Below are 19,260 nucleotides of genomic sequence, written 5' to 3' on the forward strand. Positions count from 1 at the left end.
CCACTTTCCTCACACTTCTTGCGTCATGTATGAGAGTGAAGAGGTTTCGACGAACTTATTCGAAATTCAAGAGTTTGTCATAGTAGCAAATGGTTGCATTATGCAACAAAAGTCTTACTCTGTGTTTTTCCACTAATCACAAAGTAACACAAAAACACATCAGAAGTACAGAATAAGGTATAAAGTGCATGTACTGTAACCTAATCAATTCAGTTATCACGATGACACACATAGACGTGGTGCTACGCAACGACCATCAGCCTCTGCCCAGTAGGGGCTGTCTTTCCTGTATGCAGAACTGACTAGATATTCCCACAATCCACTGCTTCTCTTATCTGCTGTTCGTTATGGGGTTTTCTCAGTGTCCCTCTCTCCAGAGCTCGTTCCACTGCATGCATACTCAGTTTTGCTTGCTCAGCACGATATCTGTACACAGTTGTCCAGCATTAATTCACAAGTTTCAGAGGAGTGTACCAAATGATAGTTCAGAAACATGGAACGAATTTAAAATAATAACATTGATCAAACGTCTCCATTTCTTGGAAATAAAACCGATCAGATGTTACTCAGGCCTTTCTTTTAGGTCTGTTCTCTCTTGAGCATTTCTTCCAGGAGAGCTAACCTTTAATGTCTGTCACAGGCGGCCAGCTTCCCTGGAGATTTCAGCTATGCGGTGGCAGGGCTTATCTTTATGGAGTACACCAGTAGTGCCCAGTGGTCTGCCGAGCTTCTCGTCGTCACCTATAGGGGGCACCTCAAGAGTTACCTGGTCAGGTGAGAGCAGTCCGCTGCTTACATGGTAATGTGTGAGCGCTACGGTAAATGTGTGTGGTCAGGTGTGGTTTTTAAAAATTACATTTAGAGGAACAATTTGTACAAATGACAGGCAATACAGAATGCTAGGCCGAGAGTGAAGGCGAAACGGCAAGTCGGATCCCTGTCCCGGTTCTTTCGCTGGGTCTCAGGTTCTGCATAGCTGGTACCTTCATAGACTCTGTGCTAAACGGGACCAGCTGTGCATCTTTAGAAACTCGCAGCAGCAGCATCTGCTGGGTGCTGCCCCATGCCATGCCGACTCGGATGGGCAATTAAGGCTCTGCTGAGGTCTCCACTGCATCCCTCCTCGCACCTTCTCACCAGGAGTATCCAGGAATATCCATGTGACTAGACAATAAAGTCCGGCGTGATTGAATATGTCACACAGATCGACCGGGGTAAGAACATCAGCCGCGAAGATCGTCTCCATTTTATTTTCTCTGCGTTTCTGTTTTCCGACGTGTGATTCTCTGTAATTAAACTGGAGCCCGGCCAAGACCTCTCTGAGCGATTCCTATTAGAAAAGCAACACGAGGCAGGCAATGTGTATTAACTTGCAGATTAGTGAATGATTTGAAAGCTCTACACATTTATACAACTTGCTAACAGCTTATGGTTCTTGATTGGGTTTTTTTTTTTTATTTAAATTTGTATTTTTTCTGTATCGGGCATCGCAGAAATTTGAGAATGTTCATATAATTATTCAATGGAAAGTGAATTAGGAGTTTAGAATTGTAAAAATGTATAATTATGCTAAACCGGTAAAGAATAATTAGTGCCGGTTAATTATGTATTGGAGAGTCTTGGCATCCAGCCTGCGCGTTACTTGCACAGTGAGCGTTTTTGGGTTACTGGGGCATTCCCCTACTCCCTGTCATTCTTCAGTTTCTGCTGATGTGCACGTGAGTGGTGGTGAGGCTGCAATTTTGGGGGATCTGGGCCGGAGTGGCATAAAGAAAACCCCATGTGAAAAGTCAATCCCGTCGTGACTGAAACGCTAAACCCAGCTCCCAGCTTATGGTCGGCGTGCCCTCTCCAATCTCTTCGATAGGGAAACGTTATCGATCCCCTTTGACCACGCTTGCTCTTCAGTGTATTTGGAATGAAAGACATAGTCCTGTTAGCAAACGGAGCAGTAAATTTGAAAATGAACTATTCAGTCGGCATTTCTTGAGTCCACATGCTGTTAAATGCTTAGACATGTGTTCAAGGATTATTGAACGTTGAGGAAGCATCGGTGAGTGCATTTGTGTTCCAGTATGCCGTTATTCCAGGGGTGTCAAACTCCAGTCCTGTTGGCCCGGAACCCTGTGTAGTTTCGTTCCTTCCTTGTTCCACCACAAATGATTCAGCTCAAGAGCTGTGTGGTAATTAGCACAAGGAGTGGAATCTGGTGTGTTAAATGAGAGAGAACCCAAAAATGGGCAGGGCTTCGGCCCTCCAGGATTCGAGTCTGACACCCCTGCGTTATTCAGTTAAATTTTTTGCCCCAAGAGACCTTATATGGATGTGTTGTGATACATTCCTGTATCATTTATATAGAATAATTCAGAAACGGGGAAAGCAAAGAAATGGAAGAAAGAAATCCAGTTGACACCACACTGGAGGTCACTGCTGCCTCTCTCGTGTCCCTCGCACCCTGGGAAGTCAGAGCAGTTTCAGTGTGGAGTTTTTTACGTGTTATACAGATGGAGATAATCTAAGACCTGCTGCCTTGAATTCCATAGACTTTAACCGCTCTGCCTCCTACTGGCTGATTTCTCATTGCGTTAAACTTCCCTCCCTCTCTTTTTCTCAGTGTTGGAACCAACCAGAGCTTCCAGGAGAACTACAGCTTCAGCTTTGCTACACACTACAGTCATGGCATCACTGCTGTCGTCTACCATCCCGGGCATCGGTGAGTATTGGCCGATTCCCGCCACCTGAGTGCTTACCCACCACTTGAGGTTGGGTTCTGCAATGCAGGTTCAGAGCTCGGTGCCCTGGTTTCCCTGGAGCAATTGGACTTAAGGACCTTGCTCAAGGGCCCAACTACACAAAACACACGGTTCGGCACATACCTCTGTTTTGAAGTTACGGTTTGGTACGTTTTCTGTACAGGTAAAGGAAAGAAAACATTAATTACTACTTTTTTTCTTCATTAAGCAGTGGTTTACTGAACAAAGTATGACTGTCTCTTAAATAAAACATTTGTCAGTACTGCTGCAACCTACTAATAAAAAAAAAAAAACAATTTAAATAAATCAAAATAAATATTCTCTCACGTAAATAAAAATAAATATCCATTAAGGTGCACATTTAGAAAATTAATGGTACCTGATCTGTACTGTAGTCACATTAGCAGCTTTCAGCTTGATATTAGAACCGTGCAACACAAATATTCTCTCAAAAAATACGAAGCATAACAAAATAAATATCCATCGTGGTACAGCATTTGAAATAATACCCGCGCTTTACTCAACAGCTTCCAGCTTCACATTATTACATACTCGAGCGTGCGCAGTGGTGCAGCTTCATCCGCTCCTTTCTGAATGTTGCTTGAGAGGAAACACAAACACACAAAAGATTCTGCATTTGCTGCATTTGTTCAGTATATTTGCGTACTGTATAGTTACACTGATGACCTGTCGTTCTTGCATTTAATCTGGCAGGATGTGGGATTTTGACCAATAGGGATCTTCAAGGGTGGAGCATGTCTCCTGACCCCTTGAAAGCTCCATAAACCCATGGCCTTTTTCCAAACCGCTCAGTCTGGCCTACCAGAGTCCCTCCCTTCCTTCACCATGTATTCTTCATTTGTTTTTTTGCCATCAGTGGCTAACTGAAAGGTAAATTGCTGGATGTTTGGCGTGCCGGATCTTTAAGGGAGACTGTGCGGATGGCCTCCTCCACACACGTGAGGCTCCCATGGACTCGGGCAGCAGGACACTCCTGCCTGTCCCTGCGTGACACCGGCGCTGGCGGTGAAACATCACATGGCTGCCGCTCACTGTGACACGATCCTGGTCTAGTTGTGCCACTAAAAAGCCTTTTTCTGACGTTAGTTTATTCAAGTGAATAAAATTATTGTCCAGGAGTTGGCCAACCCATCGTCCCCCCTCACTCACCCCAGGTTTCTGAAGATACATTTTAATTAGTTTTAATTGGATTGATGGGGCAAGCAGCTACTCCGGTGACCTGCTGTTGAAATAATTAGTGGAATAAAATCGTTAAGAGCTGCATAAGTGAGAGCCAAAGAGTGTCTCAAGGACATGGTTGACCACACTTTCCGTCATACGACGCCCGGCCCACCCCTCCTTTTGCATTTTGTTTTTTTATGGAGGTTGAGGTTTATTTTCACCCTACTGTTCTCATGCAGTGAAGATCACGGTATGCTTAGGCATATGGTTAATGGTGTATTATAAGAATAAATGCGTGTTGGGGCAGGTGGGCGGCATAATCAATGTGAGATCATGAGCTGTCAGAAGCCGCTGTTTTCAGAAGCTCCACTAGAGGGCAGTGCCAACCCAAGGGTTTTTACTGCCAGGCGACTGCTGCCCCCGACACCTTTTTGTCCACTGTCTCCGGTTTAATAACTAACCGCGGTCATGGATGTTGTGGGATGGAGCTTGTCAGCATTCAGTACAAATGGGGCCTTCGGATATGGACCTGTCTTATGTAACAGAAGGGGCGGTTTGTACGTTCTCAGAATGAGGGGGACACACACCTGCATTTCCTCTGTCTTAGCATCATGTCTGTACTCTGCCTGGGAGCTGTGGCTGAATTGTAACTGCTCATTAGCCACAGAATTTGGGCTCTGACAGCCTGTCATATTTTTACAATCCCTGATGTCATTGACAACAATCACTAACTGTAATCCAGTAGAAAGAGACAGGGCACTCTGAGGGAGGTGGGGCTCTGTGGGAGGAGGCGGGGTACTCTGAAGTAGGTGGGGCTCTGTGGGAGGATGCGGGGTACTCTGAAGTAGGTGGGGCTTTGTGGGAGGAGGCGGGGTACTCTGAAGTAGGTGGGGCTCTGTGGGAGGAGGCGGGGTACTCTGAAGTAGGTGGGGCTTTGTGGGAGGAGGCGGGGTACTCTGAAGTAGGTGGGGCTTTGTGGGAGGAGGCGGGGTACTCTGAAGTAGGTGGGGCTTTGTGGGAGGAGGCGGGGTACTCTGAAGTAGGTGGGGCTTTGTGGGAGGAGGCGGGGTACTCTGAAGTAGGTGGGGCTTTGTGGGAGGAGGCGGGGTACTCTGAAGTAGGTGGGGCTTTGTGGGAGGAGGTGGGGTACTCTGAAGTAGGTGGGGCTTTGTGGGAGGAGGCGGGGTACTCTGAAGTAGGTGGGGCTCTGTGGGAGGAGGCGGGGTACTCTGAAGTAGGTGGGGCTCTGTGGGAGGAGGCGGGGTACTCTGAAGTAGGTGGGGCTCTGTGGGAGGAGGCGGGGTACTCTGAAGTAGGTGGGGCTTTGTGGGAGGAGGCGGGGTACTCTGAAGTAGGTGGGGCTTTGTGGGAGGAGGCGGGGTACTCTGAAGTAGGTGGGGCTTTGTGGGAGGAGGCGGGGTACTCTGAAGTAGGTGGGGCTTTGTGGGAGGAGGCGGGGTACTCTGAAGTAGGTGGGGCTTTGTGGGAGGAGGCGGGGTACTCTGAAGTAGGTGGGGCTTTGTGGGAGGAGGCGGGGTACTCTGAAGTAGGTGGGGCTCTGTGGGAGGAGGCGGGGTACTCTGAAGTAGGTGGGGCTTTGTGGGAGGAGGCGGGGTACTCTGAAGTAGGTGGGGCTTTGTGGGAGGAGGCGGGGTACTCTGAAGTAGGTGGGGCTCTGTGGGAGGATGCGGGGTACTCTGAAGTAGGTGGGGCTTTGTGGGAGGAGGCGGGGTACTCTGAAGTAGGTGGGGCTCTGTGGGAGGAGGCGGGGTACTCTGAAGTAGGTGGGGCTTTGTGGGAGGAGGCGGGGTACTCTGAAGTAGGTGGGGCTCTGTGGGAGGAGGCGGGGTACTCTGAAGTAGGTGGGGCTCTGTGGGAGGAGGTAGGATTCTATGGGGGATGCGGGGGACCTCAATACTCATTGAGGTGGTGCTGTATGGGAGGAGGCAGGATTCTCATGGGGGAGGCAGGGTACTCGGAGGTGGGTGGGGCTCTATGGCAGGAAGCGGGGTACTCAGGGAGGTGGTTCTCTTTGGGAGGAGGCAGGATTCTCATGGGGGAGGTGGGGCTCTATGGCAGGATGCGGGGTACTCAGGGAGGTGGGTCTCTATGGCAGGATGCGGGGTACTCAGGGAGGTGGGTCTCTATGGCAGGATGCGGGGTACTCAGGGAGGTGGGTCTCTATGGCAGGATGCGGGGTACTCAGGGAGGTGGGTCTCTATGGCAGGATGCGGGGTACTCAGGGAGGTGGGGCTCTGGCAGGATGCGGGGTACTCAGGGAGGTGGGTCTCTCTGGCAGGATGCGGGGTACTCAGGGAGGTGGGGCTCTAAGGCAGGAGGTGGTATTCTCTTGGGGGGGGTGGGACACTGAGGGAGGTGGGGTGCTCTGGGCAGAAGCCGGGCTCTTTGGTGGGTAGTGGGATGTTCTTTTGAGAGCGGGAGCTTTTTCGGGAGGCGTGATGTTCTGATGGGATGTGCTGTGCTGTCTGAATGTGGTCTGGATACTGGTATGTAAACCTGCAACCAGGTGGGGACATAATCCTGACTGAGCATATAATATGCTCAGAGTCATAGTTTGAAATCAAATCACTTCCCTTTTTTCCTACTGTGTCCAGGTTGTTGCTGGTGGGTGGTTGCGAAGGGGGGGATGGTGATGCCTCCAGAGCCACTCGCTGTGGCCTCACGGCCTGGAGGGCCCTGTCAGGGTCACCGCACTACAAGCAGGTGACGAGCTCTGAGGATGACGTGGGCTCGGTGAGTCTCCTTCCCCTGAGGGTGGATGTGATGTCTCCTCTGTCCCCCAGCCATCTGTCTTGGTACCACAGTCCCCTCCATATGCTGAAATTCATCCTGTGGAGACCCTGACGTCTTTAGCACCTGGCGCCCCCTTCTGGCCATGCTCCATAGTACTACTACTGTGGGTCACTGTGATTCTCCTCCCGTAGGCTCAGAGAAGAGGCCTTTTCAGGTTACCCAGCTTTCGGCTCTTTGCACGACAGGCCAACGAGAAGGTAATCAGCCTGAGGCTTTTTAATATGCTCTTTTTTGTCTTTGACAGACTCGACTAAGCACTCTATTCCAGCTATCCAGAAATCCTTAGTGCATGTCACATCTGTTATAAGCTGTAAAAATATCAGCCAGATACTGCCGGACCAGGTAGACACCAGTATCCCACTGAGAGGCCTGTGATTTGAAGGTCTTTCTTTTTGTAAGAAATCACCATTCTGATTTCCTGTGGTTCCTGTGGCGATGGCCTTTCAGGGGGAGTGAGGTGACAGTATGAACCTGCAGGCTACCTCGCTTCCATGTGCACTCCCTCCAAATTGGCTTCCCTGCGTTAGGCGGCCCAGGTGTCGGAATAAGCGTGGAGGACGGGGTTGTCAGTCCTCCAGCTCGCACTTCCCTCGCTCCACCTGTCCTGGCCTGTAGTACCGTAGCTGTCCAAAGCGAGAAGAAATTACTTCTTAATTGGCCGCCCCAGTTGAATGAGAATGGGGGGGAAAAAATCCCTAAACGACCGAAGGTCCGCCAGTTATAAATTGGTGCTCTCGGTTTAGAAGGCTGTGGAGACCCGGGCCGGCTGAGGTGCATCGCCACGGGAACAAGCAGAACAGTCTGGGGACGGTCCCTGGAGGAAGATGCCTGATTCTCAAAGGTCACATGGCATGTTGTCTTTTCACCGTCCAGGACGGCGTCTTCCGGATGAGCCTGTCGCCCGACAGCGCGCTCCTGGCGGTCATTCACTTCTCGGGCCTCCTCACTTTCTGGGCCGTCCCGTCGCTCCGGCAGCTCGGCAGCTGGATGCAGGAAGCCCAGGTAATAGCAGGGGCGGCCTCCCGTGGTAGGGAGACGGGGGTCTAAGCGCCCATGTCTCTAATCCCAGAATCGGAGGGGGGGATTACTTTCAACCCCTGCAGCACTCGCCAGTGTGCCTCACCCCCTGGTAGCCTGGGTTTATCCGCTGGTCGGTTGCTGGGCTTGGCGTCGAACCCGGCCCTGCCCACGTGTGGCAGACGGGCAGTAAGCAGCTTAACTGCCTCTCCTCTTCCCACAGCCCGGATTTGACGAGATCAACCCGGAGTGGAAGAACTCGCTGGAGAAGAGGAAGAAAATAAAAGGTATTTGTGTCTTTGGAATGGCTGGGAGCATCCCGGAGCTCCGAGGCGACACAGAGCCATAATTAACACGCTTCTGACGGGGGAGGTGATGATATGGGAAGCACAGAGAACAGGAGGCGCGAGCTGAGAGAGGGGAGATTGATGCGTGGTGTTATTAAGCTGGGTGTTTTTTTTCTTTGGGAAAAGATGCAGCTCGTGTTCGAGTGGCTCACGGTGGGGAGAATTAGCGGGAAAGGCGGTAAATAGTGACTGAATGTTCGGCATGACCGTACCAATGGTTTTGTTTTGCCTGCGCAGACAAGGAGCAGTACTACCCCCTGGTGGACGTGAACTGGTGGAGCGAGAACGCCGTGATCCTGGCCCGTTGCTCGGGCTCGCTGACCGTGTCGTCCGTGCACAGCCTGCGCAACCTGCTGGGCCAGTCGTGCGAGTGGTTCGAGCCGTCGCCAATGGTCACCGCCGCCCACGATGGTGGCTTGCTTAGCCTGGAGGTAAGGCTCCTTGTTCCCCTAGAAGGTGGAGAAGTCGTTAAAGGCCAAGGGATCGTGACCTCACCTGATTGGCATGGCCCCTGCTGTCTAATAAAATGTCCAGTTGTATAAATAAATGGTTATGAGCTGCTTTGGATAATACTTGGTTATATTGGACTGCAAGTATGCATGCATATATGTACAGTCAGTCCTGCTACAACGCATGATACCCTGGACAAAGGTATTGGGACGCACCTCTTAATCACTTAATTCTGGTGTTCCATTGGCACAGGTGTATAAATTCAAGCACCAGGCCATGCAATCAGGTTTACAGACATTTGTAAAAGAATGGGTCATTCTGAAGAGCTCAGTGAATTCAAGAGTGGTACCGTCATAGGATAGACGCCACATTTGCAGTAAGTCAGTTTGTGAAATTTCTTCCCCGCTAGATATTCCACAGTCAACTGTAGGTGGTATTATTGCAAAGTAGAAGCATCTAGGAACAACAGAAACTCCGCCACGAAGCAGCAGACCCTGTAACGTAACAGAGCAGGGGTCACCAAGTGCTAAGGCACTTAAGGAGTATAAGTCACCAACGCTCGGTTAACTTGGTAACTGCAGAGTTCCAAACCTCCTCTGGCATTAACCCCAGCACAAAACTGTGTGCCAGGAGTTTCATGAAATGGGCTTCTATGGTCGAACAGCTGCATGCAAGCCTCACATCACTAAGCACAATGCCGGAGTTGCAAGGAGTAGTGTGAAGTATGCTGTCACTGGATTCTGGAGCATTGGAAAAATTTGCTGTGGAGTGACAAATCATGCTTCTCTGTCTAGCGGTCTGATGGACGAGTCTGGGTTTGGCAAGTGCCAGGAGTTACCTGGCTGACTGCTTTGTGCCAACTATGAAGTTTGGTGGAGGAGGGATAATGGTATGAGGTTGTTTTTTAGGGGTTGAGCTTGACCCCATAGTTCCAGAGAAGGGGACTCTTAATGATTTAGCACGCCAAGACATTTTTGGACAGTTCTATGCTTCCATGCTTCCAACTTTGTGGGAACAGTCTGGGGATTGAAGGCACTTTTCTGTTCCAGCATGACTGTGTGCCAGAGCACAAAGCAAGGTCCACAATGACATGGCTGGGTGAGTTTGGTGTGGAAGAACTTGACTGACCCACACAGAGCCCTGACCTCAATCTCAATTAGAATGAAGATTGCAAGCCAGGCCTTCACGTCCAGCATCATTGCCTGACCTCACAAATGCTCTTCTGCGTGAACAGGCAAAAATTCCCAGAAAAGTGCCATCCATTATAGCTGCAAATGGGGGACCAACTCCATATTGATACCTAAATGGACTGGATGTCATTAAAGTTCCTGTAGTTCTAATGGTGTCACAATACTTTTGTCCATATAGTGTATCTCACCGAGAATCTGTTGTAACGCAGTTGATATAGTAGTATCCAGTTACAATACAATGCGGCATTATATATATTTTTTATTTGGGTGATTATCAGTCACAGAGAAAAACACTATGCAAACTACGAGATATGGTCTTAGCCAGAAACACTTTGCATGCAAAAACTGCTGTCCAAGTGAATGATAGTGATGTACGATTCATGAACAAATCATTCTTTTGACCCTCAGGAGATATTTATTATATAATTTATTAATGTTTCTTATTTAATATGCATGTAATTACATTATAGGTCATTGCTTTTGCTGTTTTTATTCAATTTATTTTGTTTGGCATAAGTTACTAAGCTTTTGTGTCGTTTTTCCCATTGATATGTGTATTTTAGTACGAGATTATAGTGAACCCAAGGTTTTTCAGTAACGCATTAGTCGCATTGTAGCAGGACTGACTGTATGTATTCACTGTCCCTCCAACCCTGCATGTATTGTGCTTCAAGGCCCTATCCATCTCTCCTGTAGCATACCATGGTGCCCCCCCCCAACCCTCTGATAGAATGAACCTTCCCAGCCGACCCCTCCGTTCTGTCGCTCTCTGCCTCCTCACCCTCCTCACTGTCCTTGCCAGGTGTTTTTCCCCCGAGAGAAATTTTGACTGGGTGTCACGTGCTTCGTATGTTAAGTTTAATTTCCTGGCGCATCAACTGTTTCGAATCCTCGTATGGCTCCTCCTCACTTCCCATAATCCTCTCCGGCAATTGCAAAGCTAGGAGTGAGCACCTGCTGTCTTTGGATGACCCAAAGTAATGTGTGCAATGGGTTTTTTTTATCGATTGTCGCTCCTCAGGGGCTGGAGTGAGCTGTGACTCCCATGACTGTCCTCATGTTCCCTGACTTCTTAATGCACACGTATAATATCCTTAATTGTAGTGCACATGACTGGTTGCAGGTCTTTTTATTATTATTAGGGATTGTAACGGTGATATAATTCTAGTGGCTGTCCACTCTCTCGTGCCAGTAATTCTCTTGTTTCCCACCCGATGTGCGTTTCATAAAACGCCCTAACAGGACAACACATACAGAGTCCAGAGAGGCTTTTCCGCCTTTTCAGATGAATAAAAATTTTAAGGAGGATTTTCTCTTCGATTGAATTGGTTCCTTTTTCTTTTGTCTGCCTCACTAAGTAATTTTTTTTTCCCTTAATGAAAAACAGACCCGGCGAGGCTGTGAGCACGAGGGAAACGCGCTGAACATCGCCATCGTTATTATCCTATCAAAAGGCTTTCTTGAGCTTCTGAATTGTGCCGCATGATTAATCGTCTGATAGATGTTCTGTGTACCTACTATCAGAGACTGTCGTATGGGAGGAAAGGAGGTACTTGAAGCCTTTCTCCTAAGGGAGAGAGTCACCAAAGAAACAGCTCCACATGTCAAATCTGCGCTTATATTTTGAAGTCAGGTAGCACTGTAGCCTCACATCTCCAGGGTTGATGGTTCGAATCCTCCCCCAGGTCTGTGTGTGTGTGTTTTACATGTCCTCCTACTTTTACTTTTGGGACTGTTTCACTCACAGGGTTCAAAAAGTATGCATTTCGGTGAACTTTTGTTTCTGAGTTGTGGTTGTGTGTCCTGGAATGCATTAGTGTCATGGCCCATATCTCCTGGGATAGGCTCCAGGCTCACTCTGTGCTGGTACTTGGTAAGCTGTTATGGAATGTAGAGGGGTATTAAATTCAATAACCGACACGCCATGTAAGGTGAGGCTTTCATGTTTGTACTGCTGGATAGTTACTGAAAACATCTGACAGTGAGCAACAGGAAAATATTGGGGTCTCTGTCCTGGTCCTTGACCATAGCACCCCCTAGTGAAGCGGAGTAGTAATGCCCAACGGTTCTGAATGTGTGTTCCATGGCTCTCCAGTGCGAGACCAAACTGGCGCACAAGCGACCCCGGCCAGAGGACGAGGGAGGGGCCGCCGATGACGACTCTGGCTCCGAGGATGAGGGCTCCGCCCGCGCCCGCTACCTCGGCTACGTCCAGCGGGGCCTCTACTACGTGACGGAGATGGAGCGATTTGCTCCTCCGCGGAAACGACCCCGCGCCGTCGTCAAGAACTACCGGCTGGTCAGCCTGCGATCCACCACGCCGGAGGAGCTGTACCAGCGGAAGGTGGGTTTCCTAGCCCGCCCTTGGTATCATCCTCTTCAGCCCGCCTGACTTCTTAGGAGGACGGGTACTTATCGAACGTTTCCTGCTAGTCAGAATAATAGCTGGGTCTCCTCTACACTTTGACCTGGTCCATTTTCTGGCACCATACACCAGCCCTGAATGAGCAAAGACTAGGTTTGGTGCGTGAGACGCACCGCTAACACCCTGTCACAGCTGGCTTGGTCGTCTCGGGCTGGTGATGGCTTTGCCTTTGTCCGGCCACATTAGGACTCTATCAGCGACCCCCCACACCCACGCTTCTACAGGGGAGCTCTGTTGCCGTTCTGAGCAGCTCTCGCTCCAGCAGCGCTTTATTTAGCAGGGTCGACTAGCAGCTTGTGGTGTCCCGACTGCTCCGTGGCAGGTGCCAGACCCCCCCGCAGTGCCCCCAATGCATTTCATGATTAATGATGGATCGTGTTGAGGACCTCTGTCCTCTCTTCCCCTTACTGCCGCTCACTTGGTGGGAGCCTTGGAAGTAAGACCACGATCTAAATACAGTTGGATGGGGTTGGCTCAGCAGCCTAGGGCACTGCGACTGTGATCAGAAGGTCTCCGTGTGAAATCCCAGGGATGGCCATGTGTCAGTGTTGTGTCCCAGAGTAAGACCCTTAAGATCTTTGGCAGGAAAAGTGTACCTGGACAAAAACGTTGGATAATTAATAATTAAAAGAATCGAAAAATGGAGGGTGGGGTGGCAGGGCTGGGGGGGGACCCTGATGCTGTCCAACGGTGCACTGTCGTCCCCTAGATCGACAGCGAGGAGTATGGCGAGGCTCTGTCCCTGGCACAGGCCTACGGCCTCGACTCGGACCTCGTGTATCAGCGGCAGTGGAGGAAGTCAACCGTCAGCATCGCCTCCATCCAGGACTATCTGGTATGTCAGTACAGGGAGGGGGCAGGTTGAAGTGGCTGTCAGTGCCACCTTAAGATGGAAAATGGCTTATGTTAGGCCTTAGGTTAGTTTGCATCGAGGCGTGTATGTAGTAGAGCTTTTTGCTAGCATAAGTGTGTTTGTGTGGCTCCTAATAACATCACTATGATCCTTCGGAGCGAATGTGCTTGTAGAGTTAGCATTAGCATCAGCGCACTGCCGCTTATCCAGCCGGCCCGATCCACGTCTGCAGAGCAAGATCCGGAAGCGCTCCTGGGTGCTGCACGAGTGCGTGGAGCGGGTGCCTGAGAACGTGGATGCGGCCCGCGAGCTGCTGCAGTACGGCCTGAAGGGCACCGACCTGGAGGCACTCATCGCCATTGGCAGCGGCGAGGATGGCGGCAGGTCGGCCCTCTCCTCCTCCTCCTCCTCTCTCTCCTTCCCCTTCACATACTCCTCCTCCCTCCGTCCTTATTGTCACATTGTTATTTTGTCATCTCAGATCCACCCACTGAAAAGCTGCATGTCGCACTAGAGCGATTTGGGCTAAGTACCTTTCCAAAGGTGTAGAGTGGGACCCCCGGGACCACAGCCATCGACTGCAGTGTCCTTATCGGTCTCGCTCTCCGCACTGGGCTGCCACGTCTGTCTCGGCGGCGGCTAACTGATGGCCCGTGGGGGGGTGGTAACCAGCGGTGTGGTTCTGACCACTGTTTGTGGGGGTGTATTTATTGGTCCTGGGACTCTCTGCAGTCAGCCTCCAGGTCCGTCCTTTATTTTTAGCGAGGAAGCCAGTGGGTCGGAACGTAATTATGTTTTCAGTGAGGTGGGTGGGAGTGCGGGAGCACAAAAAAGATGGGGAAGAACAACAAAAACGGCATATAATGAGAAGCTGCCCTTAACGCGTCTCTTCCCACCCCACTTTTAAAGGCAAGGTGGGCGGCTTTCAAAAGGCACTTCGCCTACTCCATGTTGTCGTTAAATCCATTATCCTCGGAGGGTAGAGTGGGAGGTGGGCAGGGCCTGGCCCAATGCGGCGGCCTGGCCCAATGCGGCGGCCTGGCCCAATGCGGCGGCCTGGCCGGGCTTCTTGGTGGCCGGTGTTGCTCGGCGAGGTTTTATGGCAGCTTGGAGTGACTTTATGGCGACTGGCTCGGCCCAGTGTCGCTTAATAGCGGTCGGCATGGTCCGGTGTCACTTTATGGCAGTCAGTGCGACCTGGCATGGCTTTATGGTGGTCAGCACGGCCCAACATGGCTTTATGGTGGTCAGCACGGCCCAACATGGCTTTATGGTGGTCAGCACGGCCCAACATGGCTTTATGGTGGTCAGCACGGCCCAACATGGCTTTATGGTGGTCAGCACGGCCCAACATGGCTTTATGGTGGTCAGCACGGCCCAACATGGCTTTATGGTGGTCAGCACGGCCCAACATGGCTTTATGGTGGTCAGCACGGCCCAACATGGCTTTATGGTGGTCAGCACGGCCCAACATGGCTTTATGGTGGTCAGCACGGCCCAACATGGCTTTATGGTGGTCAGCATGCCCAAGTGTCGCTTTATGCCAAATGATGCCCCTTGTTGTCATGGTCCCGTCTGCTGCGCTTCGAAAATGGCCTCTCTCCTTCTCCCTCTCTCCTTCTCCCTCCCTCCTTCCTAGAACCCTCCCCCCAGTCAAGGAGCAGAGGAGCGAGGCCTGCTTTTTGTGTATGGGGGGGAGGAGGGGGCTGCCTGCTTGATTATAATGGAAAGTTAACACGGATCGCTGTCCAAAGGCAGTTAATAAAATATAACGGTGGCAATAAAGATGATGAGAAGGTGAGATTTAACTGACACCTGTGGTTGTTCTATAAACCCCAGACCCACATGCTGAGGCCAGAAAGAAGCCCAACCCCGTCTCCCGTCTCCAACAGCCTACGCTCTCGTCAGGAAACGTGTCCCCGTAAAGCCTTTAATTTGTCTTCGTGATCGGGGGAACGTGCCAGCCACATTTCTGAGAAATGTAATTATTATTGTAATATATTTTAAACCTGCAGCTGGCGCCGACATGCAGCTGAAAGGCTGTTAAAACTGGAGGGCAGATACAATCCGCACATTACTTTGCCCACCTGATTATTCTCTGCGTATCGCTCGGTAATAAAAAGCAATCCCATTTCTGCATGCTGCCACAGATAAGTGGAATAAATCTCGCCGGAGTGCGTCTTGGGGGTCGTCTCACCGCCCACTGGGCTGGGCGATTCGCACGCCCGCTCTTCCAAGATGAATATGCTTAATCTCGTATCGACGCGCAAAAGGTCGTCCTCTCTGTTTTTTAACTCCTCCCCCTCCCGGATGCTAAACACAGATTCATCTTGGCGGGCGACGTGGACGCAGAGGACGCTCCCTATGAGGATTTTCTCTCGCCGGCTGAGGAGCTCCGCAAGAGGAAGGAGGGGGAGGCCAAGAGGAGGCAGGAGCTGCTGAAGAAGGTGGATTTCCGCAGGTAAGCGCCGGTATGACCTTGGATGCCCTTGCTCCCTGCGGGGGCCAGACGCTCGTGTGCACGGGGGTACACTGCTTCTCCTCATCCTCTGATAGGGTTCATGCTGATTCTGTACATCTATCCATCTGTCTGTCATCCAGTATATCTCACTTCTGTACACACTATAGAAGACCCGCCCTGCATAATTCCCAGGTCTGTGACAAAATTACTTCAACCAGGCCCTCTCCTCCACCCCACCCCAAGCCCCTTTGTCCTCCTGAGAAGGTGGGCCTGCAATATGGTCAAGTAATACCCCAATTTACCTAACTGTGTGTCTTTGGACTGCGGGAGTAAACCTGCATAACATCTAGAGACAAGCAAAACTCTGCCATTTAGGGGCAGGATTCGAACCCGCAGCGCAGGAGGTTTGGGGCCACTGACCCAGTGTTCCCCATGTTCATTATAGGACCAATTAATGTTACTGGTATAGAAGAAGACCAAAAATACACTGGAAAGGGGATCTTGATCTGACTCTGTCCTGCTGTGTCAGTGTACAGCTTGCCCAGAGTGCAAAGTGCATTGTGTGAAAGATTTACTACATTAAGCCATAGTAGTAAACGACTAGTCGGCATATAAAGCAGAAACAAAAGGAGCCGTGTCTGTAGATTAGCTTTGAATCTGTTGGACGTAATTTATGCTGTGGATGTCCGGCAGCAGGGAGGCGCTAATGAAGGACCCGCTGCGCTAGGAAGTGACGAGGGCTCCCTGTGGACTGGGCCCACGCGGCCGCATCCCTACGTCCTGTCAGCCGTGTCACCTGCCCTGACCGACACAGCATTCCCGTGGCAGCTCAGCCATTAAGCCCCTGCTTTGTTCCTGCCCCACGTCATTAGGCATCGGTTTCATGCCTTATTGACGAGCTACGGCTAGCTGACAGACGCGTGGGGGTTTACCAAAGCATCTCCTGTGATGTGGGAGGAGGTCCCCACCCCCCCCGCTACTATAGAACTTAAGGAATGACAGCTGTGCTGCGGTTTCCAGCCATGACCTGTATTGAGACTGGAGTTACTTTAAGCCTAATGATGCACAGTTCAGGTCAGCTGAGAGCTAAGCTCGTCAGGCACGTAACTGGACCCCGGTGGCATGCCTGTGATGGTGCTGTGGGGGTCGCGTCAGGGATCAGGGATCCACGAGGGTTAAGCCGTGTCATCAGGTCGCTTTTTTCGGGGTGGCTGATAACTGGGCTCCAGTTATCAGACTGTACATCACCAGAGGGAGTGTCTTTGGCGGGATTGGTGGACTGCACAGCCGCCAATCACCAGAGGGAGTGTCTTTGGCGGGATTGGTGGACTGCACAGCCGCCAATCACCGAAGGCAGTGTCTTTGGCGGGATTGGTGGACTGCACAGCCGCCAATCACCAGAGGGAGTGTCTTTGGCGGGATTGGTGAACCATGCAGGCACCAGAGGTTTGGTGGACTGCACAGGTGTCACCTTTGACTGGATTCTGCGACATTAAACAAAGGACAAAAAGCAACAGTGTGTCTAAACCCAGTCCTCAGGAACTCTCAGACAGTCTTACCTTTTCTTTCCCACCCAGCTCCCAGCCAATCAGAAACAACGAATACCTGGTACAGGTGGGACGGTACAAACACTGTATCTAGACTATCTGGGGGTTCTCGCGGACTGGATTGAGAAATACTGCTCTGGGTGATGGGGGTGCCTGCTCAGGTATTTTCATTGCCCTCCTGATAGAATCGAATGGAATGTGTATGAGATGGTGGCTATGGGGAAAGTGATCAGAGGGTTTGTCCCCTTCTCTGCAGCTCGCTGACCTTATAGGGCCAATGATGTTCAGCCTTGCTGCTGCTGTCCTCATCCTCCTCATTTTCACTGTCTGGCGACCGCGTGTAACAATAAGCTTCTCAGGATTCCACGTCTTCATTTGTCGCGTCCTCCCCTGTCTCTGCTGGAAGCAGATGGTAGGCTGTCTTCCTGATGTATAGGGCCAATCGCAACTGTCGATGGCTCTGACTGATGTCAGAGGGACCTTTTCAAGAAGGAGTTGTGGGCTTGGCTGCTTCTATGATGATGATATTTCCCCCCTCCTCAACAATTTCCAAGGTTCCTTGCTGTCAAGTTGAAATTAAAGGGGAAATTAAAAATGCCCCCCAGAGCTGCAAAGACTGCAGTGGCCTTGATGATTGACCTTATTAAACTTGCTGTACTGCCACTGTCATCAAACGCCGATGTAATTAGCTTCATTGTTTTACCTTCTTCGTCTTGCCGAAGGCCTTTGCTTAATTTTGGTTGCAGGACCCTTTTCTCTGTTTAATGTGATGAAGATGGAGGAGCCACTTATTGGTAGGGGCACTAATTCTGTAACAGCTGAGGGAGAATCCTGTGCTGGATCTGTGGGTGCGTTTGCACACGGCCCATGGGTCGATTGGGCTTCTGCCGTCTCCAAGGAGGCACCCAGCAGTCCCTCGCTCCGGCACTCTTAAGTTGCCGTGAGTGACCATGCCCCCCCCCCCCGGATATCTCTGATTTGAAAGGATGCTGGTCCTGAGGGTCCCCGATGTTCATTTTCTTCACCAAATTGAGTGGCCATGTTATGAGTGGCGTCCGCTGTGGTGCAGGATTTAAGAGCAGAGCCCAGCAGGCTTACTTACAAACGTTCCTTCATCAGTTGCCTCAACTTTGATCAGTGAAATCATGCAAAATTTCGAAGTAGATTTGTTTGGTTATAAAAAAAAATTTAAAAAAGCGCTGCACGTTAGCCATTGCACACGTGCCGTTGGCTCACTGCTGTTCCGAAGTGGACGGGATTCTAATTTATAGGGATTCTAATTTCTAGAATTTAGGATTCTAAATTCCAGTTTGTTTCCTTATTCACAGGTTGACACTGGAGCAGAAGGAGCTCTGCAGGAACCGGCTGAAGCTCTTGTCTTACCTGGATCGCCTAGCAACCTACGAGGTAATGACAGGAGTCGCTGCGTTAAACGATCGTTTGCGGGAAACCGGCCGCATGTGCCCTCACCTGTTTCTGGAACTGTGCGCTTGGTGAGCATCCAGTTGAATGCACCCCGGTGAATGAGGTAATTATGGGATGGCTGTTGATTCCGATGAAAGTGTTCGTTGTGGAGCATTAAGACAGAGAGCCAGGGACAAGAGGCCCAGCCACAGCAAGAAGCTCTCCTTGGACCGCTCACACCCTCCAGAGTGGGATGCAGTACATCACCACACAGCGACGGATGTTTTATATCAGAATGCGAAGGGGGGAAACAGATGGCTTTAGCAGCAGTGCGGAGGGGGGGGGGGGCAATATAATGCAATCAAGCTCTGCTCTGTCCCCTGCAGGAGATCCTGGGTGGGCCGCATGCTGCCGAGCAGAGATACGACGCAGAGTTCTTCAGAACGTTCCGGAATCAGAATATCGTGCTGTCTGCAAGGATGTACGCCAGGGTGAGGGTCTTTCTGTCCTGCTCCCACTTGGCCCGGGACGGTCCCGCATCGTGCACGGGCTGCTCGCATTAGCTGCGACGGACGGCGTCCTGTGGGATGCGGTGCCTGTTGGGCCCTTTCTATCGACGAGTGCACATGCTAGCAGCCCTGCACTAAGAGGCAGCTGGAGTGGCCACCCGTTGAGGGTCTGGCTTCATACCGCCCTCTCGGTTGCGACGTCCGTTGCATTTTACCCCTTCAGGAGCTCATTCGACTCTCCAGGGTTCACTAAATCAGTGCCTCCCTGGGCTCCCTGCATGACATTAACGTTGGGTGTGGTGGATTCA

The 19,260-nt window shown here is 50.9% G+C and overlaps 1 protein-coding gene across 2 annotated transcripts in view; it reads left to right on the forward strand.

Moving 5' to 3' along the window:
* The window catches only part of nbas (NBAS subunit of NRZ tethering complex), a 122,152-nt gene that overhangs the window by 9,212 nt on the left and 93,680 nt on the right, over positions 1–19,260 (forward strand). For both annotated transcript variants that reach the window (XM_049002260.1, XM_049002261.1), the window contains exons 8-20: positions 641–774; positions 2,615–2,713; positions 6,551–6,689; positions 6,881–6,946; positions 7,623–7,751; positions 7,990–8,053; positions 8,351–8,544; positions 11,849–12,097; positions 12,888–13,013; positions 13,264–13,415; positions 15,355–15,492; positions 18,368–18,446; positions 18,830–18,934. In XM_049002260.1, the coding sequence (XP_048858217.1) occupies positions 641–774; positions 2,615–2,713; positions 6,551–6,689; positions 6,881–6,946; positions 7,623–7,751; positions 7,990–8,053; positions 8,351–8,544; positions 11,849–12,097; positions 12,888–13,013; positions 13,264–13,415; positions 15,355–15,492; positions 18,368–18,446; positions 18,830–18,934 (1,674 nt within the window). The remainder of the gene's footprint in view (positions 1–640; positions 775–2,614; positions 2,714–6,550; positions 6,690–6,880; positions 6,947–7,622; positions 7,752–7,989; positions 8,054–8,350; positions 8,545–11,848; positions 12,098–12,887; positions 13,014–13,263; positions 13,416–15,354; positions 15,493–18,367; positions 18,447–18,829; positions 18,935–19,260) is intronic.

The sequence above is a fragment of the Brienomyrus brachyistius genome, unplaced genomic scaffold (assembly GCF_023856365.1).
Source record: "Brienomyrus brachyistius isolate T26 unplaced genomic scaffold, BBRACH_0.4 scaffold66, whole genome shotgun sequence".
Classification (NCBI taxonomy): Eukaryota; Metazoa; Chordata; class Actinopteri; order Osteoglossiformes; family Mormyridae; genus Brienomyrus; species Brienomyrus brachyistius.